Consider the following 22,176-nt stretch of genomic DNA (forward strand, 5'->3'; position numbering starts at 1 on the left):
TCAGCCATAGGGACTCATGACTCGACTCGTGACTCGACCATTGATGACTCGAAATTGGACTCAGACTTAACTCGGACTTAGCCATAGGGACTCTTGACCCGACTCGAGCACAGGAGACTTGGGACTCGACGTGGACTGGAGGTTTAACGACTCGACTACAACAATGCTATGAGGTGTACCGGGTCATGATGAACGGATATCAAAACCATCTGGCAAATTGACATTCAAAGATGAGACCACCCAATCCCACCATCAACAACAAGCTCATGCGCACAATCGCACGCGACATTTAATGCTAAAGGCACATGCTGCGTCTTAAAATGCTTTCAGTTCTACTTCCACTGACTGCTAGCGGAATGAGAGCTGTCTTCAGCATTGCCTGCTTAAGTGGGGGGAAAAAAGGCAAATAATTGAAGACATAGTTTTTTTTTTTTACAAACATTAAAACATGATCACTGAAAGTAACTGATCAAAAAGATGAAGAAGATGTTATGAATAATAACAATTTTGGAATTGATCAAATTAAGTTGGATCTCAGCAACAACAACAAATATGCTGGACTCAATATATTAGTGTTTGTGAAACACCAAAAGCTAAGTCTATTATACAGAAGAATACCTTATATTGGAAATACTCAAAAAGTTGATACAAATCCTTACCTAATTTTAAAAAAAAAGTAAAAGTAGCTAAATGTTTTTTACAGTGCAGACTCCTTTAGGGGGAAACACGTCTGAGATGTAAGCAGCTGAGTGCTGAAGCTGCAGAAGAGGAGACAGTCACACCACTCTACTGTAACAGAGTTTGGCACAACACTAACAAAGGAAATGAGCAAACCGCACAGCAAGTAACAGTATTTTATTCAACACGTTGGGCCCCTACACTTACATCTAGGTGCCAACCCAAGTGAGAAATATTATATACAAATTACTACATTCGTCTAGACAGGACATTCTTTTAGTTTTACTTAACTTGGTAGCGTTGTAGTGTCATTTTTTATAAATATCTATATTGGTGTATGTCAAACATTTACAACGTCCAAATATGCACTTAAGTATACATCACATACCTAAGCAATTAAATGACTTCAGCATTCAAAATTCTAGAGTGCACTTAGGTAAGAATCCTATAGCAGCACTGAAACTCTTTGTCAATTCCCTGAATTCCTAGCCTGGTAGCCTGGTTGCCAAGCAAGCAACAAACTGGTTACCATGTCCTCAGAACTTAAGATATTAATGTTCTAGAAATGCTTCATGGGTCATTTCGCAAGAACAATTATTTGTCCAAAGAAAAGTTTATTACACATCAGGTCTTGTTACTGTTGCAAAGCAAGACTGTGATTGGTAATCCACTGATCTATTCATAGCTCCTTGTCAATACTCAAACACAGTGCTTTTTACTTACATTGTGTATGTAATTATTTCTCAATGTGTCCTTTCCTGGGATTTGAACTCACAACCTCTTGATTCACAGTATTCCAAGCTTCCTGTTTTTCCACCTTGTCCATGTCAGGTATCAGTTAATCTGACTATTCTCATCATTGATTTGATTTACTTATTTCAGCAAATGAAGTGCTTTCTGTATAGTTGTCTAATGTTGGTGGGGGATATGAACCTGTTTTAATGATACTACTGAATCTGTATGATCAATAAAATGTTTTTCTGGAGTGTACTTTTCACACAGCTACGATTTACAGTACTTCAAAGTGCATTCTCCCTATTTCTTGCACCTATCAAGTTGTTTCAGATCTACACAAGTGCCTAAGGAGGATGGTTTATGGTTTCTTCTGGTTAAATATAGTTAAATAAAGGTTACATTAAAAAAAAGAATACTGGCCCAATAAGCACAGGGTTTAGATGTACTGTATCCCTTATTAGGACAGTGGTTAGGGTGTTTGTTGTTGGTTCTGGTGGCCTTGGTTCGAGAGCTGCTAGGGGAGTCTCACATTTTGATTGTTTATTTGGAAATATTATTTATGCATCTTTGTTATTGGCACAATGTGTATAGATTTATCTTTTTTTATGTATATAACACGCCGGTAGAGATATGCTTCTGAAAGTAATATACAGGTTACTTGAAAAAGTAACTGTAATAATATTACAATATTTGAAGACAGTAACTTGTTATATTGCTCTGTTACTCATAAAAGTTATATATTGCCGTAATATATTCTGATGCAATTTTGTGAAACTCTATGTTGTGTATTGTTTTGGTATAACTGGTATCATCATTGCTTAAATGGCAAATGTGAGAAAGTACAAATATGCTACTGTAAATGTACACATTTCTGGTATTCTGAGAATATGGCAACCATGTTCTGGGTATGTTTCTATCAGAAGCAACACTACCACTTGGGCCATGTTTCGGCAACAAATTAGGAATGTTACAGATACAAATGCAATGATGAGAGCTGATGATTCCTTGAGACACATGTTTGTTCTACGTGGTATTTTGGTGTGGATTTCAAAAAGACGATAGAGGGTTCTCTGAGATGGTCAGCTATCTAGAATTCTACCAATTCCCATTTTTTCAATGGGATACAATTTGAATTATATCAGATAGGTGTGTTGTAACTGTTGTGAAATAATGACATGAACATACAGTATATTGCTAAGAATGTGAGAGTAGGGTTATTCAAACCCAGGCCAACAGCACCTATGACAAACACCCTAACCACTGTGGTAATAAGGGATATCATTAGGGCATGTGCTTATTGGGCCAGTATAGTGAGGCCCTGTCCAGTATAAACCCTAACCTCTACTCCTTGGGCACTTGTGTAGATATGAAACAACTTGATAGGTGTAAGCAACAAGATGAATGCACTTTTAATTAAATCTCAGCTCTGTTAAAAGTACATTCAATATTTGTTTTTCTGTATTTTATTGATGTTGAATAATAATGACTGTATAAATGAACATGCACAATGTAATCACGTGTGTCAAAGTGTGTCAAATATGTGTGTGTGTGTGTGTGTGAGTATCCCTTGCCAACAGACAAAAAGAGCTGTGAATAGATCAGTGGTTCACAAATCAGGGCTTGGCAACAGTAACAATACGTGATGTGTAGTAAGTTTTTTGGGGGGGAGAACGTTTCTTTGGGACCATCAGGCGACGTCCTGACAACTGATACACAGAAATGTTCTTGCAACATTCCCACAAAACGTGTCTATTCTCAGAACATTGTAACCACGTTGTAGATAAGTTCGGCTTGACATTAAGGCAATGTTCTCCTAACTTTAACACCAAAACCTGCTAAAAAGGTTCTCAGAAGGTTTTTGCTATCATAAGCAGAATGTTCCCCTAACTTACAGAAAACTGGAGACTCAAACATTAGGGGAACATTACAGATAACATTACAAAAACATTATCTCCCTAGAATTGTTAGCTTGGTCTATGCTTTAGCAAAATGTATTCATACGTTTTAAAATGTGGTTAATGTACATTCTAAACATTAAGACCACCCTTGCATAAGAGTCAGCAACTCTTCCACAGAATATTGGGGTGAAATACATGCTATTCATTTTATTATTTTTCTTTTGCACTTTTGATCCCTAGATAGTCTTTTACTGGAATGCTGCACACTTGTCAAAGATTTTTTATAACTCATTGTTCTACAGTATCTGTGCTTAATTATACAACGGGTGGTTCTAATCCTGAATATTGGTTGGTTAAAACCACATTCCAGCATATTTACTCTGTTCCATCTGACTGCGCAATCCACTGTCTCATCAGCCCAGCCAGGCAATTTATAAACTTGATCTCCACTATAAAAAGCATCTAGACATTATCTCACATTGCACACTAACATTTAGTTTTCAACAGTGGACATTAGTGTATAAACCTTGCTATCTGTCTCTGCGACATTTGCAACATTGTTTCAATATTCAACTCCAGCTGTCCCATAGTAATGAACGTGTCGGCAGTCTGGATGAGACAGACAGGCATTTTTATGGATATGTACAAAGAAATGTAAATTAAAAAAGGTAAAACAAAATGAAGTGCAGCTAGTTTGCATTCTTTCCAGCTTCACTTTGAAGTGATTGTGTTAGCTGTGTTGTTGGCTAGCTCCTCTGAAAAACAGTGTCCTGATGAAAGATCACATTTTCTATACCAGGCGAAATCGCGCCTCATTAGCTCATTGTAATGGATGCGTTGAAATAGATCTCACTAGAAAACAGGTTAAACAAATGCAAATGCAGCTACTGGTGTTATTCTTTCTGCACTGTTTGACATGACTGTAAATTAACTGTAGTTGGCTAGCTAGCAAGCAAGGGATTAGAACGTTGGCAGCCAGTTTTGCAATGGAACATTTAGAACGAATGTCTGGGTCGCGTCCATAGACACAGAACACAAAGACTGAACAACTGGGTCGCAGCTCTGGCAACTGAATCGATAGAACAAAAGGCTTGGGTAGCAACCCTAAATTTGTGTCAGGACTGTATCTTGTGGAAGGATAAAATACTATGAATAAATTCAACAAAATAACCTTTTTTATGAAAATATGTCAATCATTATTTGAATATGTTGGTAACCTTTTGTATAAAAGTGATAATGCCCTCGAACCCGGTGTTTGGAGGATATATTTGCACGGTTTGCCGACCATCGACTTAGTCTCGGGCCTAACAACATCCTGCCAATATATCCTCCAAACACCGGCATTGTCACTAAAGTGGCCAACCATGCATGTTTGGAACGCACCCATGGGTCGCAAAAATATGACGTTGAATGTGGTGACGTGTCGCTGTTGACAGTGGCGTGTACTGCCGTGCTACTGACAGAAATGGCTGTTGATATAACTTTACTGTTCAAAGCCAGTGTCAAAACGGTAAAAACCCGAAATAAAGCTATCGGAGTAGGGTTTGATTTGCCGAAAGATGAAATCTTCAAGAAGAGCAGACCCAAACATGGATTTTCTCTCAAGGCGAAGGAAGTGGTGAGTGACATTCACTGCACAGGCTAACGTTTGCCTTGCTAGCTAACGTTAGTTAATGTAGCTAATTTATTTTAATAACAGTTGTGTAGAGATGGAAATTAATAGAGTTCGGTACCGTTATAGCTAATGGTAGCTAGCTAGCTCGTCAGTTAGCTAACGTTAGCCGAGTCAGAGGCTAGCGTGCTAACGACATTAGTCAAACGTATCTGGAAGTCATGAAAGTTAACACCTAACGTTAACTAACAACTAGGCAGCTATCTAAAAAGGCCTAGGTCTATGATGTGCTCGCTACGTATATCAACCTCTAAGTAACCAATAATACTTTACTCAAACGTCAGAACTTGGCATGTAACTTAGCTAGCTACCTACTACTTTTTGCATTTGACAGGTTAGTGGTGCGTTCCGGAACGCCTACATACAGTCAGTGTATTCTACTAGCTAGATAGCTACACATTTTCTCGGTGTAGCCAGCTACATTTCCTAATGTTTTTCTTAAAGTTTATTGCATTTCCCGGAGATAAGTAGGCTGGCTACACCGAGAAAAGTAGCTACAGTCAGAGCGCTGTCTGCTGATAGAATGCCTATTTGTGAATTTTCATCCAAGTGGAAGAAGTGCAACTGAAGCACACAATTAGTCTGATGGCGAGCAGAAATTACAATAAGAACCATTTTAGATATGCGTTTACAAAACGCAGCAAGATATTTATTATGCGTTATAATTTTTTCCTGTATGAAAAATGAAGAATTCTGCGTTGACATGACCCCTAAATGTTTTACTTACTAGTTAGCTAAGTAAGTGGCTGAATTAATAAGGTGATATTGTGTCATCTTTTTGCCGTGTTTGAGAAGTCAAATCCCTTTAGATAAGTTATCTTTTGATTTCCTTGCGTTCCAAAATGTGGAATAAGTGGAGGGTATATGAGTACTTTTTGAATGCACTGTAGGTAGGGGTAAAGTGACTGGGCAACAGGATAGAAAATAGACAATACCAGTGTATGTGCTGAGTGGGAAAGTGTGTGGCATCAGTATGCATAAGTGTTTGTGGGCATACAGTGCATTCGGAAAGTATTCAGACCCCTTTATTTTTCCCCACATTTCGTTACGTTACAGCCTTGTTAAAAAATGGATTAAGTTGTATTTTTCCTCATCAATCTACACAAAATATCCCATAATGACAAAGCAAAAACAGGTTTTTTGAAATTTTGGCAAATGTATTAAAAATGGAAATATCACATTTACACAAGTATTCAGACCCTTTACCCAATACTTTTTTGAAGCACATTTTGCCGTGATTACAGCCTCTAGTCTTCTTGGGTATGACGCTACAAGCTTGGCACACCTGTATTTGGGGAGTTTTTCGCATTCTTCTCTGCAGATCCTCTCAAGCTCTGTCAAGTTGGATGAGGAGCGTTGCTGCACAGCTATTTTCAGGTCTCTCCGGAGATGTGCAATCGGGATCAAGTCCGGGCTCTGGCTGGGTCACTCAAGGACATTCAGAGACTTGTCCCGATGCCACTCCTGCATTGTCTTGGCAGTGTGCTTGGGTCTTTGTCCTGTTGGAAGGTGAACGTTCGCCCCAGTCTGAGGTCCTAAGCGCTCTGGAGCGGGTTTTCATCAAGAATCTCTCTATGCTTTGCTCTGTTCCTTTTCCTCGATCCTGACTAGTCTCCCAGTCCCTGCTGCTGATTCTGCCACCACCATGCTTCACCTTAGGAATGGTATTGGCCAAATGATGAGCGGTGCCTGGTTTCCTCCAGATGTGACGCTTGGCATTCAGGCCAGAGTTCAATCTTGGTTTCATCAGTCCCGAAAATCTTGTTTCTCATGGTCTGAGTCTTTAGGTGCCTTTTGGCAAACTCCAAGCAGGCTGTCATGTGCCTTTTTACTGAGGAGTGGCTTCCGTCTGGCCACTCTACCATAAAGACCTGATATGTGGGGTGCTACAGAGATTGTTGTCCTTCGGGAAGGTTTTCACATCTCCACAGAGGAACTCTGGCGCTCTGTCAGGGTGACCATCGGGTTCTTGGTCACCGTCCCTGACCAACGCCCTTCTTCCGATTGCTCATTTTGGCCGGGAGGCCAGCTCTCGGAAGAGTCTTGGTGGTTCTAAACTTCTTCCATTTAAGAATGATGGGGATCTTCAATGCTAAAGAAATGTTTTGGTACTCTTCCCCAGATATCTGCCTCAACACAATCCTGTCTCAGAGCTCTACAGACAATTCCTTCGACCTCATAGCTTATTTTTTTCTCTGACATGCACTGTCAACTGTGGGACCTTTGTATAGACAGGTGTGTGCCTTTCCAAATCATGTCCAATCAATTGAATTTACTGCAGGTGAACTCAAAGTTGTAGAAACATCTCAAGGATGTTCAATGATAACAGGATGCATCTGAGCTCAATTTCGAGTCTCATAGCAAAGGGTCTGAATACTTATGTAAATAAGGTATTTGTTTTTTATATTTAATACATTTGCAAAAAATTCTTAGCCTGTTTTCACTTTGTCATTATGGGGTATTGTGTATAAATTGCTGAGGATTCTTTTTAAAATACATTTTAGAATAAGGCTGTAACGTAACAAAATGTGAAGAGGTCTTAATACTTTGCCGAATGCACAGTATGTAGTGTGTGTTGGGTTGTCAGCGTAAGTATGTGTGGGTAGAGTCCAGTGTGTGTGCATAGAGTTAGTGTAAAAATCGGGTCAATGCAGATTAGAGGTCGACCGATTAATCGGAATGGACGATTAATTAGGTCCGATTTCAAGTTTTCATAACAATCGGAAATCTGTATTTTTGGACACTGATTTGGACGATTTTTTATTTTTATTTTTTATTTTTTTACACCTTTATTTAACTAGGCATGTCAGAACACATTCTTATTTTCAATGACGGCCTAGGAACGGTGGGTTAACTGCCTCGTTCAGGGGCAGAACGACGGATTTTTACCTTGTCAGCTCGGGGGATTCAATCTTGCAACCTTACAGTTAACTAGTCCAACGCTCTAACCACCTGATTAGATTGCACTCCACGAGGAGCCTGCCTGTTACACGAATGCAGTAGAAGCCAAGGTAAGTTGCTAGCTAGCATTAAAGTTATCTTATAAAAAACAATAAATCAATCATAATCACTAGTTATAACTACACATGGTTGATGATATTACTAGTTTTTCTAGGTTGTCCTGCGTTGCATATAATCGATGTGGTGCGTATCGTTGCTCCAATGTGTACCTAACCATAAACATCATTGCCTTTCTTAAAATCAATACACAGAAGTATACATTTTTAAACCTGCATATTTAGCTAAAAGAAATCCAGGTTAGCAGGCAATATTAACCAGGTGAAATTGTGTCACTTCTCTTGCGTTCATTGCACGCAGAGTCAGTGTATATGCAACAGTTTTGGCCGCCTAATTTGCCAGAATTTTACGTAATTATGACATAACATTGAAGGTTGTGCAATGTAACAGGAATATTTAGACTTATGGATGCCACCCGTTAGATAAAATACGGAACGGTTCTGTATTTCACTGAAAGAATAAACGTTTTGTTTTCCAGATGATAGTTTCCGGATTCAACCATATTAATGACCTAAGGCTCGTATTTCTGTGTGTTATTATGTTATAACTAAGTCTATGATTTGATAGAGCAGTCTGACTGAGCGGTGGTAGGCAGCAGCAGGATCGTAAGCATTCATTCAAACTGTGCTTTCCTGCGTTTTGCCAGAAGCTCTTCGCTGTGCTTCAAGCCTATCAACTCCCGAGATTAGGCTGGTGTAACCGATGTGAAATGGCTAGCTAGTTAGCGGGGTGCGCTCTAATAGCGTTTGAAACGTCACTCGCTCTGAGACTTGGAGTAGTTATTCCGCTTGTTCTGCATGGGTAACGCTGCTTCAAGGGTGGCTGTTGTCGTTGTGTTCCTGGTTCGAGCCCAGGTAGGAGCGAGGAGAGGGATGGAAGCTATACTGTTACACTGGCAATACGAAAGTGCCGATAAGAACATCCAATAGTCAAAGGTTAATGAAATACAAATAGTATAGAGAGAAATAGTCCTATAATTCCTATAATAACTACAACCTAAAACTTCTTACCTGGGAATATTGAAGACTCATGTTAAAAGGAACCACCAGCTTTCATATGTTCTCATGTTCTGAGCAAGGAACTTAAACGTTAGCTTTCTTACATGGCACCTATTGCACTTTTACTTTCTTCTCCAACACTTTGTTTTTGCATAATTTAAACCAAATTGAATGTTTCATTATTTGTTTGAGGCTAAATTGATTTTATTGATGTATTATATTAAGTTAAAATAAGTGTTCATTCAGTATTGTTGTAATTGTCATTATTACAAAAAAATAAATAAAATTGTCCGATTTAATCGGTATCAACTTTTTTGGTCCTCCAATAACCGGTATCGGCGTTGAAAAATCATAATCGGTCGACCTCTTAATGCAGATACTCCGGGTAGCCATTGAATTAGCTATAACCTGTCTCGTTTGTTAATCTTATGGCTTGGGGTAGAAAGCTGTTCAGGGTCCTGTTGATTCCAGACTTAGTACTTAGTGCATTAGTACCGCTTGCTGTGCTGTAGCAGAGAGAACAGTCTGGCTTGGGCGGCTGGAGTCTGAAAATGTTTTGGGCCTTCCTTGATTAAAGCCAGTTCCAATGTTAGGGGATAGCCTAATGTGAAACACCCAGTGATGGACAGTCCTGATGAGAGGCTGTGTTTTTTTACCCCCACATCTTCCTCTTTAAAAAAAAAAAAACATTACTTTTTTTATTTATTTTTTATTTTTTACATGTCATTCAAATGCAGTAGGTCGGGGATAGATCCGTGGATCCTAGATCTGTGGTCTTCCTGGACTTTCAGACTCTCACCCACCACATAGTCGCGACCCATCATTGGTGTAGAAATAAAGAGGGCTCATTGAAAGCGACTGGCAAATAGAATAAGTGCGCCACATGCAGCGTGACCACTATGCAGAAGTGAGTATCATGGATACAAGCCCTATCAAAGGCACCTTGAAGAACTCCTCTGGATTTCCCCAGGGACATCAGCTCTTGATCCATACCTGATGTCCCCACCAACCATAGCCAGGAGAAACAAGCCCAGTCACTCAGCTCCACACAACTATGCTTTGTTATGCCTCTCGCACCCCTGTTGCAATGATATTGGAAATGATGGTTTAATGAAAGCAGGGATGCTGATTTGAGGAAACTCAAACCTAGCCTGTGGTGCACCCCCCGACCCTGGGCCCCCACCCTCCCGCTGTCTCCCCTGTGCTACCGATATCATCTGAAACGATCTTGGTGAACCAATGTTTGGAGGAATTGAAATTTTGGAATGTCCTCACTGCATACAGTTATGTGGTGGTTTTCATCTGCCCCCACCCCCTCATCCTTTTCTCTGTAAGACTTCAGATACAGGATCCATTTTTTTTCTGTGTGCGAGCCCTCTCTTTACATGTTTGATTCCATAAACATGCTGCAATAACATTTTCTTTCAGCTTTCTAACAATTTCTTGAGGAAAGCCGATCCTCCCAAGAGCCAGTGATTAAAGGTGGAAGATCAAAGCAGAGAAAACATTAAATTAGGTCCCAAGTAACAATGTTGACGGCCGGCCCCTAATGCTGAACAGATGTGGGCGCCCTCCAAGACATGCACTGCCTTCTCAGTTCCCAGTGACACTTCACAAAACAGATAGGGAGGAAAACTTCAAAGTAAACAAATATAAAGTAGCATGTATGGGTTGTTTTTTCCCCCTCAACTTTACCCTTTGCAGAAAGTGAACATATTTTTTATGGCGAAGCAAAAGGCTTGATGAACTAGTAAGAACGGCTAGTAAGTGTCTGAGGTGTGGTGATCGGGAGGGAATCTTTTACCTCAGGGGTCGTTTCGAGGTACTGTGATCTCAGTTTCACTGCTCCCCTCATCTCCACAGCAGGCTGCTCTTCTCGTGTTTAAATGCAGGAGGTCACCCCGAAATTGTTCAAATCAACAGCACCGTTCCACAATGGACCGCTTTTTACTGTGTTTTCTTTGAATGTCCAAAAAGTGAGGTGATCAGCCAGCACTTAGAAATATGCGTTTATTACCTAACTCGAGCGAGGTAGGGGTTGCCCTCTCATGGCGTATTTTGAAATGGAAATGATAATCTGGTATATTCTCAAAAGATTTAGTTACATTTTGATAACCTGGGTCCATTTCAGACATAATTGTTCTGTTCGCAAGTGAACTGTGAATGTCTGAGAAATTCCCTAAAACAGTCTCTCCTATTGGGGGAAAAACACTTTCTGGCAAAATATAAAGTTTTGAAGTGCTTACACAGGGCAGTAAATGTGATGCTTTGATGGAATGTAGCTGCTCTGAAATTAGAAAGCCATAGTCTAACTGTTAGGCTAAGAGATAAGGTACAAGCCTAGGCTATATTTGTTGGCCCCATTACCTGAGAATCACACGCCTAATTTGAACAAATTTCTTCACCCCATTTTCTTACTCTTCTCCCTGTTGACACAGAGCAAGTTTTTGCATGTCACCCCACAATAATTGCCATGAACCTGCATCCGCTGTCATGATCAGTGGTTTATGTTTTGTAGTCTCACTAGTCTTCATTATCTCCCACAAAGTATTTTTTTTTAATATCTATATTTCACTCACTCAACTGCAAATGTATTCTCTCACCATCAGGTTGGGATTTGAGGGGATTTCCCTGATCTGAATGTCCTGCTAAACACTGCCTTTACCAGTTGGTTTAATCTCTGCTCTGTTTTCGCACGGAGGCCAGGAAAATAGAATTTTGAGGCATCAAATGCAAGTGCGGAATACAATCTTATCTAGCATTTGCCCACAGACATTTCAAGAAAGGGGATTTTGCCAGTTTAGCAAAAAAAAAAATGAAATAAAGTGTCATATGGAGACGTAAATGCACAAACACAGGTCTGTGGACGAGTGTCAAACTTAGGGGGCAGCGAGATGAAATCCAGATACTTGGCAGACTAAACAGTGTAATTGTAACAAAAATACTGTACTGCTTCAGAGACACAGGCTTTATAGGCAAAATTCAGATTGATATGAGCCATAACGGCATTATTTAATTAAGCAATGAGGCTCATTCCATGACAAATAGGCCTAGGCCACATAAGACAATAAGTAATCTATAGGATAATTGATTACTTAAACATTCTCAATTAGGATATTATTTAACATATCTGTATTAAAATACACAGAAAAATGTCCTCAATCACAAACTAGGGAACATCCACTCTCAGGCTCAGGGACAACCAGAACAAACCTTAGAGGGAAAGTGGCTTTTCTCAAAACAACTGTAAAAGGTTTCAGGGCTTTTGTAATAGGCCAAACAAAAAGTTGTTGCATGAAAGCTTACTTCATTTTTAAAATGATTTTCACTGCATCATTTGTTCCGTACAAATGCTGTCTTGAATTAAAAGAAAATTGTACCTACTCACAGAAGGCTGCGAAGCCAAAACATTTGTGTACGCTATCCCTGATGCAATGAAAATACAAATTTTAAAAAATGAAGTAAGCTTTATGCGACATCCTTTTAAGTGCGGACCCATTACACCTTTTTGTTTGAATGAATTTGCAGGTTTTACGCACCAGCCAAGCTTCTGGGAAAGCGCGATGGTCCCCTTTAAAAAAAAAAATTGTGTTAGGCCAACCTGCCTTTTTCACAAAGACACAATAAACATTGAACATGTGTCAAAGAATTAGGCAAACCTAATTACCAGTTAACATTTACATTTGGGTAGCCTACATTTAGTTTAATCTAGTCTGTTCTACTGTGGGCACCATATACACAGGCCTTGAGGAGAATGTGTCCATCTGTGTGTTTCATTAATGAATCCCTGAAGTGCAACAAAACCAAACATTAGTGTTGCTCAACTACCCAACAAACAACACAACATTCAGGTTTGTTAGTCATGTTTTCCATTAAAGTTAAAAATGAAAGACTGGGCTAAAATAAGTGAAGGGGGTAGAGGTTCCGAGGGGCTGAGGGGAAGTCTGATGTGTTCCCAATTTCTTTCTTTCTCAATGAAGCTAGAATATGACATTGTTCACGTCCATTGTAGTCAGGAGAGAGCGCTGCTTTGAACGGGATAAACCTCAGAGCCTTTGTTGATCAATTGGACACGTTGCTTGTTTCCCCCCCCCCCCCAAGTGATGTAGGCAAAAACTCGACATCTGACATTAGAGCAAAAGGAGAACGACAGTGGCCTCCTAGTTAAACGTATACTTTGTTCTTTGTTTATGCTGCATTGAAGTATGTGACTCAAAAAAGTCCGATTGGATGGCATGAAAACTGGTGGACTACCGTACGTTGCTTGGCAGTTGGCCTGGCTAGCTGGTTAGAAGAACACGCTAACTTACGGCCAAGATTTTTAACTGAATAAATAAAGCACTTTGAACCACAAAGTGGACCCAGTGGATGGTATTTTGTGGCAGAATTTGCTGTCGTCATCTCATTGAAAACAGTGACATCCGGTATCATCCTGCCGCCATGAGTCTGCTATGTGAACACCGCAGTATTTCATAGGCCTAGTTTTAACTAAAACCAGAAAAATTATTTTGCTTTTAATTTATTTTTCTTGAAATCTGAGATGTTTAGATATGTTTGTTGTAGTCCAGATTATAACCCTGCAAAATGCACATTCTTTGCCAATTTTTTTTTTTTAAAGCTCCTAGATTGCCTTTGAATGCGAGTGTAGATTATTGACTGTGTTGCTGTGACTGACCAGAAATCTCAATTTCTAATACACAAGAGTAAGACGTAAATGCAGTGAAAAGATCTATGTGGCGACGTCCCCTCCACTGCAAAGAGCTTTAAGTGTTTCTCATAGTGTCTTCTTTGAACAATTAGGCTAGTTATGGTCTATAGATCTCAAATCAGATTTGGACAGGCTTCAAAATGGGCAGCTAGGGGTCAAGCAATGGAGTCTGGGTGATCATTATCAAATTATCTCAGTTACCTGGTTTTAGTCAAATAAAGAGCCTGCCCCGACTGACTTAAGAAAAAATCAGCTGACTAAGCCTTTAAAAATGTGTTTTAATAATAATGCACTGTGATGGTTTGTTTGCGCTTCGTACAGGCTGAGGGGCAGGAGAGAGTAAGAAGATAAAGTGGGGGTCCTTGATGATGATGAGATTAGATGTAGCCCGGCAGACTGTCTCCTCCTGCTGCCTCGCTCCAAACACAACATACGCGCACAAGCACATTCATATACATTCGCATACTTTGGCAGGGACACACACGCACTCTCCTCCAGCCGCAAGCACAAGGCTACCCCCTTCCTCATTGTTTAGGTATTACTAGCTCTTTAGAGTCTTACGTTACAAGAGCAATTGATCCCGGTGACCCCCTGCAAACCCTGGAGGTTGCAGTGGGAATCTGAGCCCAAATGTATACACACAGGAGACAGATCAAAACCCCCCCCCCCCCCCCCCCCAAACCAGCACTCTTGACATCTTCTCTCTTCTCCTCTGTTCTCTCCTGAAAGCCAGTAGGGCTCCAAACTGGCAGCCTATTGCTACCTGCTGGTGAGAAGGTGTGTTACAAAAGCAGAAGAATGTAGTGACTCTGAGTTGTAGGCCAAATTAGCATGATATGGGTTTATAGCTGCGATTTATATAGTGAGTGTCTGAGAGAAGAGGAAAATAAAGACACTCAGGCCCCCGAGGATTGGAGTTGCCCATCCCAGACAGGGCATTCGTCTTGAATCTAGCAAGACAGCAGACAACAACACAGACAGCAGACAGCAGACAACAACATACTCCTGCCTTTCAACCATGGGAACGTTGTGCTTCACTCAACCCCTTCCCAAGTGCTCTGAACACCGATTAACTTTTGACCCCTGATAATTGTATTATTACAAGGGTCGACTCACCGCCACAGCCCTTTACTCGGTTATCTTAAACCTGCTCTGTTCTAATTGCTCTGAAGCAATGTCACACCTCGAGTCATCTATGCTTATTTGCTTTCTAGGAGAGGTGATGGGTTTCAAGCAAATTGTAGCTCTGTATTTATTTATTTTTTATTTATTTTTAACCTTTTCTTTTCAAAGTCCTGTCGTTTTTCTTCTCGTTGATATTTTTTAGAGTCGCCATTAGAGACCAAGACCCAGGTCGTGCTTTACCACTGCAGCAATTTGGTAATTACGGTCATTAGAAGGGAAAAAACTGGACCGAAGACGGCGTAGTTTGGCTTTAGAAAAATAATCCCGCTCGCCCTGGGTCTCTGTCACAGTCGAATTCATTGTGTCATTTTCAACATGGCGCTTGTCTGGATTCTCTCATAGGTTTTTTTTTTCTCTTATATTTTCGCCAACAGAGCCTGCTGTGTGTGTAGTCTGTCCTTCTTGCGCTCCGCTCTGTGGATGGGGAAGCAATTAGGGGTTTTTCGATGTTAACCGAATTATAGGAGCAAATATTGGATTCCACCGAGTTTCCTCTGGTTTTCCTGTGCACACATCTTCCCGGACATTTTATCTATGATACATAGTCGACAGATTATACATTTCAGGCGTATTTAAATGTTTTCTGTCAGGGAGCTACAGTGTATAGAAGAGAATGATTTTATTTACAAGAGCTAGGCTATTTTAACGAGGAAATTGCCAGTTTGAATTTGGTATGTCTTGCCGTTAACCAATATTAATTCGTAAAATTCAGAATGGATAGAGCGATACAGATGGACAAGGTGGCCTGTCACAGTCAATGAATGCTAGGTTTGGTCATTTTAAAGGAAGGCCTAACTTGAGACATGCAAGCAGGGCCTGAAACTAACTCTTTGGTCTACCAGTGAATGAATGAAATCCACCAACCTCTCAGACGTCTTTGCAGCATTCGGCTGTGCGAGACATCTAATATTGTCATCTTCAACCTAACGTTGTTCCTATGGATACACTCATAATGGCTTCCAGTCCACCCATTATGCCATTATTGACTTGTTGGACAACCATTCTATTCATTCTATTTCTATGGCAGCACATGCAGTCAGGAGCGGAGAAAATTTGTAAAAATAAATAAATTATGATATACATACATACATACATACATACATACATACAGTACCAGTCAAAAGTTTGGACACACCTACTGAGTAAAGGGTTTCTCTTTATTTTTTTTTACTATTTTCTACATTGTAAAATAAAAGTGAAGATATCAAAACTATGAAATAAGACATATGGAATCATTTAGTAACCAAAAAAAGTGTTAAACAAATCAAAATATATTTCATATTTGAGATTCTTCAAAGTAGCCACCCTTTGCCTTGATGACAGCTTTGCACACTCTTGGCATTCTCTCAACCAACTTTATGAGTTCGTCACCTGGAATGCATTTCAATTAACAGGTGTGCCTTGTTAAAAGTTAATTTGGGGAATTTCTTTCTTTCTTAATGCGTTTAAGTCAATCAGTAGTGTTGTGGTATACAGAAGATAGCCCTATTTGGTAAAATACCAAGTCCATATTATGGCAAGAACAGCTCAAACAAGCAAAGAGAAACGACAGTCCATCATTACTTTAAGACATGACAGGGACAAAATCATGAAAGAAGATGTGGCCAACAAATAGAGAGCGAAACATGAAGACATTGATAGACTTCTCTAATGTGTTTTCTCTTCATTTTGACAGATCTCCAACATCACCAAGCTGAAAGACTTCCTGCTGCAGCACAGGAAGGACTATGTGAATGCTGGAAGGTAATCCTCGTCTCAGGTCACCAAACCCTGTCCTTTTTACTGTCTGTTTTCAACAGTGACTTTCATGTGGATATAAGATGTAGGGCTAATCCCTTTTCACATGTTTGGCCTAAAGAAAATCCTCCAGGAAGGGTTCAGCTCGGCCTCCATGTGGATTGGGATGTATCTAACCTTTTGCCAACTTGATTGAGCCTTTTCCTCTTTGAAACATCAGTCTCATAAAGGATCCAAAAAAAGGTTTTAACCTTCTCAACCCGAGAGCCTTCATTGTCAAAGAAGTAGATGGCATTAACTAATCACCATAAGCCTAAGCAGTAGTTATATAGGCTTAGGGGCTAAAGTGGCCGGAGCTACTCTGTCTGTCTCTGTCTGTCTGTCTGTCTGTCTGTCTCTGTCTGTCTCTGTCTGTCTACAGAGTTGACTGCAGGCTGTGTTGCAGGCTCTAAGGTCTGACTGGTCTAATTGAGGTGGGTGGTTGGGGAAGGCAGGCGCTGGCACAGGGTCAGTAGCGAGTGGGGTGGTCTTTTGGAGACTCAGTCTAATTGGGTGGAATAATTGAGCTGCAACCAAGTGAAGAGCAAATCACGCCCTGGGACTAATCATAGGCTTCATCTGGTCAAGGCCCCGAGGGCAGTGTGTGCGCGCTCGCAGGGCTGGCCTTGAAAAACGTTATCACATTTTCTTACCTTAGTTTAGAGGCAGCAATTTGGATCTATTACCCCCCCCCCCCCCCCCCCCCCAAAAAAAGAATGTGATTAAAAACCTGTCACGTGCATTAAAAATGTGATAATAAAAACATATTATTAGTTTACATGTGAAGAAGTACATTGTGATCTTCCCATAGAATTGACTTAAGTATTTATTTGTATTATTTTTTATTAATCACTGCAAACACAGGAAAGGTGATGAGCATGTCAGTCATCCCAGAACTATCATTCTGAGGGAATGATCTATTAGCTATACAGTAGGAATCCACTAGAGGGCAACATAGGCTTAGCATTTTCATTTAATTGCACAGAATCTGCAGACCTAGTTTACAGTAGACCTGGGTCCAAATATCATTTACATTTAAGTCATTTAGCAGACGCTCTTATCCAGAGCGACTTACAAATTGGTGCATTCACCTTATGATTTATTTCCTTTCAATTGCTTTGTGTGTTTTGTAGTCTCATCTCGGCAGACCTAACCCGGATGACAGACAATGAGCGAGACCAGATCGACCAGGATGCCCAGATCTTCATGAGAACCTGCTCTGAGGCCATCAAGCAGCTCCGCTCTGAAGGTGTGTGTGTGTGTGTGTGTGTGTGTGTGTGTGTGTGTGTGTGTGTGTGTGTGTGTGTGTGTGTGTGTGTGTGTGTGTGTGTGTGAATCCATTGGTTTGCATGTACTGGACATACTGTATAATGCACAATAATAAGAACCCTTTTGTCATTTGTTGTCGCCCTTCCAGCTGAGAAGCAGGTCATACCGACACAGATCAGAGAGCACAGGGGGGCGGTCCTCGACCTCATCGAGAAATATTTGAGAGGTGGGCTCATTGGCGACGTCACGATATATTTGACGTCGGTGCATATTGTAAGTACTTTGTAATAATGTCGACGATATCGGATTTGTGTTGATCATTCCTGTTTGCAGGAGTATGCAAGCTTTACTCCGAGCAGAGGGCTATACGAGTGAAGAGAGTGGTGGACAAGAAGAGACTGTGAGTGTTTTAAAGATCATTAAAAAAATAATAATAATAATATTTAAATTTAACAAATTGCAATGGAAGGTTAAAAGTAATCGCATCTATTATGGGAAAAAATAACTTGAGTTATTCATTTATTGACAGAATTCTTGATTTCAGGGACCGTTGAGTTGAATTCTGACAAATGTATATTCATAACACATAATTTATTTGTGAATGATTCTTCATTCATTGACAACATTTTTGGCAGTAAGCTCTCTCCATAATATATGTTGTGGCCTCGCCTTGTGTTTTTTGGGGGGCTTTTAGGAAGCCTGACCTTGTCTTTGGTGTTTTGATATTATTCCAGGTCCAGACTAGAGCCAGAGCACCACCACAGTAGGGAGGCGGTAGAGAGAAGCTCACCGGCAAAGCAGCACAGCGAGGAGAAAACGGCTAAGGAGGAGAGCAGCAGCAGCGGCAGCGGTGGTGAGTACAGAGACCAAGACGAGTTCCCAAAGAGACTCTGGGTGGAAAGAACATCTATTTTGAGTCACTACAGCCGACTATTTATATGGTGTTTGTCTTTATTACAGCCTCCCACATCTCTACATGTAACTTGTTATTCTCGCATGGATTTTCATTTATTTACTACTACTGGTATAATCATTTGACATTTAGCGCTATTTGCACGTGGAAATCTTACAAGTGCCTAAAACTCAAATGTTTCAATGAAAATGGTCAACTTCTGCATTTAAAATAAAGCAAATTGGATAGAGGTAAAGGGATGGTTATGAAAGGAGTGACTTTGTGTGATAAAGGGAAATGGATAGAGCGGAAAATAAATGGCTATGACAGTCACAGGAGTGATTTGATGTTTGCGTGAGCTTGAATTGAAGACGGGATGTATTTCTCCCTTTTTGTTTTCTCCCTGAAGAGCGGAGCGTGACGGAGGTGCCGGAGAACAACGTGAGCCTGTGGGAGGAGGGCCAGGGCCGTGTGGAGGACGAGCTCTCGCCTGAGGAGATGCAGATGGTATGGAACTATGGAACAGAGATGTTGTGTATGCTTCCGTGCTCTCCCTCTCTCCAATGCATTGTGTTACTTCTATTATTGCCTTTCTGTTGTTGTCTGATTCTGCACAGCATTTACAATACATGTTTCACTCTGTCTAGTTTGAACAAGAGAACCAGAGGCTGGTGAGTGAGATGAGCAACCTAGTAGATGAAGTTAGGTGAGTGTCTAATCAGTCCTTCAGACCATTTTTTTACCACTACATTTCTAGATATGACTGAGGTGAAGCAAAGATGAAACAATCTCCTCCCTAATGTCTTTCAGGCAAATCGAGGGCAAGGTCGTCGAGATCTCACGACTCCAGGAGATCTTTGCGGAGAAGGTGCTAATGCAAGTGAGTGACCTCCATTTGGCCATCCCTGAAGGAAAATGCCTCTATTGAAAAGAATGCCCATCCCACTTAATAAGGTGTTGTTGATGTGTTATTAGTGTGTTACTTATTTCCTGTCGATGCATTGTTCACAGGAAACTGATATCGACAGTATCCATCAGCTAGTTGTGGGAGCCACTGAAAACGTTAAAGAGGGAAACGAGGACATCCGAGAGGTAATGGCAGGTTATGCTAAACAACCCCAGTAGTTTCCCCTACTCATTATACTGTATATTGTTGTATTTTTAGATTACGGCTGTATCCATAGATTTCCATTGGATATAACTTTTATTTAAAAAACATTTTTACCAAATATTTAGAACTGACTCGAGGTTGCTCAACACAGCCAGTGATCTGTTTTAGCTCTGTATGTTTCATTGTACGCTTAACTTGTTTCCAGGCCATCAAAAACAATGCTGGATTCCGTGTCTGGATCCTCTTCTTCCTTGTCATGTGCTCCTTCTCTCTGCTCTTCCTGGATTGGTACGACAGCTAACCCCCTAAACCTGGCAGAACCAGGAAGTGACATCAGCCCGGGCCTAGCCCTAAGTGTTTATCACATTGAAGTATATGGTTGGATGGACAGTGTTGGGTCTAGGACCAGCTTTTCCTAACCCCCCCCCCCACAGAAAACTGACCCCAGACCAGTGCTTTGATGACGACTTCACTACATGTCAACCGTACTCGAGCCACTAGAAGTCAGTGTAAACGCATGTTACTAGGTAACTCTTCCTGTTCAGCAAAGCACGCTATTGGCTGAATGCAAAGTGCTGTCATCCACCTGCACTGTGTATATATGGGCAGTCGGTATCGCATACATACTGACCACTATGCTTGTTATTGCATCAACAGCAACTGTCCTCTGCTGTCTTTCTCAAAGGAAGTAAGTGGTTTCTGAACTATTAGTCTGTCTATATCTGTATTGAGATCTTGATATTGTGTACTTTGTTGAGATGAAGCAAATGTTTTTTTAAACCCTTGTGGTCTTTCATATGTATTTATTTCAATGGTATGTACACATTTAGAAGATATTAGATAATTAAGCAATAAGGCCAGATGGGGTGTGGGATATCGCCAATATACCACGGCTAATGGCTGTTCTTACCCACGACACGCAACGCGGAGTGCCTGGATACAGCCCTTAGCTGTGGTATAAATTTTTGTCATACCACAGCTTTCAGCCAATCAGCATTCAGGGCTCGAACCACCCGGTTAATAATTACTAATATACCATGAGTTAAGGCTAAGCTCTTGCAGATGGGATATTTTCAAGAATAGTTATTGAGTTACAACGAGCATGTAAGCCTTTTGTTTGTGTGAAGATAGTGGTTATGATCAATCAATGGGAGTATTTATGTGTTGTTATAACTCCACTTTGCACTTACACTGCTTGTGTAAAAACCTGGTCCTAACACCAATAAAATGAAGCATTGCTTGTGAATGACATTTTCCATTTCTTTTCTTATTTCCCCAAATTACAGCAAGAAATCCACACTTTCACTAGTTGATATATTATATGGATTGTACTTCAGCCATTCTCTAGTCTAGTTCATGGCAAAACAATAGTATCCAGATTATATACAGATCTAGAAATCTGGGCCTATGGCATGAACCACGATCCAAAGAATTGGCTTTGGAAATGAGCATGAAGGAACTTCATCTCTTGTTTTACATATGATGGATTACTCTAAGGTTGATGTGAAATGTGTGCATTTTAATAGATATTTGGTTTACAGTTCAAAGCCAATCCATTTACCTCGATTGTCTCCAAAAAAACAGCATCAAATGTACTTCTGTTTAAATCATTGTATCATTGAAAAAACTAATGACTTTTTATTTATTTTTAAGCCATGAATATTTCTCCTGTCAAATATGTCATTTTTAGAGTTGCATTGCACGCTTCCCTCAGTCTGGTATATCTGTATGACTTGACTGCCTTTTTAGGGTGACTGACAACTACAGAACCCTATTCAATGGCATTACACGTTACATTCAAGAGCAAGGCAAAAACATTCAGTATCAACAAGACATGGGATATGCTATGCAGTAACAATAAGCATTCACATGCTTTCTGAAGACCTTGACATGATCAGTGTCCACAATAAAGGTGAGCTCTACAGACAAATATAGTGAGCGTCATACCAGGGCCGTGTTCAGTATAGCACAGCGTTGCAAAGTGTTTTGAAACGGAAACAGAAAATGGGCATTTCTTATTGGACAAGTTTAGGTAGTATCTCCCTGTTTCAAAATGTGTTCCCCTGTTTCGTGCTTACTGAAGAAGACCAAGAATTAAAACGCCCCTACACATTGGAGTCATTTGACTTCCAAAACATCAATAGGACATGACTTTTGCATTGTATTAAGATTTTAGATCATCAAAATGCATCTTCAAGTGAGTCATACCCCATTCATCCACAAATAGGGGAGGCAA

General features: G+C 40.4%; 1 protein-coding gene across 1 annotated transcript; it reads left to right on the plus strand.

Moving 5' to 3' along the window:
* The first annotated feature begins 4,709 nt into the window (after positions 1–4,709).
* LOC129841586 (syntaxin-18-like) lies at positions 4,710–21,191 on the plus strand. Its single transcript, XM_055909953.1, has 11 exons — positions 4,710–4,929; positions 16,568–16,635; positions 17,802–17,917; positions 18,086–18,163; positions 18,271–18,337; positions 18,672–18,790; positions 19,239–19,336; positions 19,477–19,535; positions 19,640–19,709; positions 19,841–19,921; positions 20,146–21,191. The coding sequence occupies exons 1-11, from the start codon at positions 4,777–4,779 to the stop codon at positions 20,239–20,241; spliced, it is 1,005 nt and encodes a 334-aa protein (XP_055765928.1). The 5' UTR covers positions 4,710–4,776; the 3' UTR covers positions 20,242–21,191.
* Positions 21,192–22,176: the final 985 nt, after the last annotated feature.

This window comes from Salvelinus fontinalis, chromosome 3 (assembly GCF_029448725.1).
Source record: "Salvelinus fontinalis isolate EN_2023a chromosome 3, ASM2944872v1, whole genome shotgun sequence".
Taxonomy (NCBI): Eukaryota; Metazoa; Chordata; class Actinopteri; order Salmoniformes; family Salmonidae; genus Salvelinus; species Salvelinus fontinalis.

Excerpts from the sequence above, each read along its gene's own strand:
- LOC129841586 (XM_055909953.1), top strand. The coding sequence starts at position 4,777 with ATGGCTGTTGATATAACTTTACTGTTCAAAGCCAGTGTCAAAACGGTA. Across the intron at positions 4,930-16,567 it reads CTCTCAAGGCGAAGGAAGTG|ATCTCCAACATCACCAAGCT; the intron begins GTGAGTGACATT and ends TCATTTTGACAG. Across the intron at positions 19,922-20,145 it reads GAAACGAGGACATCCGAGAG|GCCATCAAAAACAATGCTGG; the intron begins GTAATGGCAGGT and ends ACTTGTTTCCAG.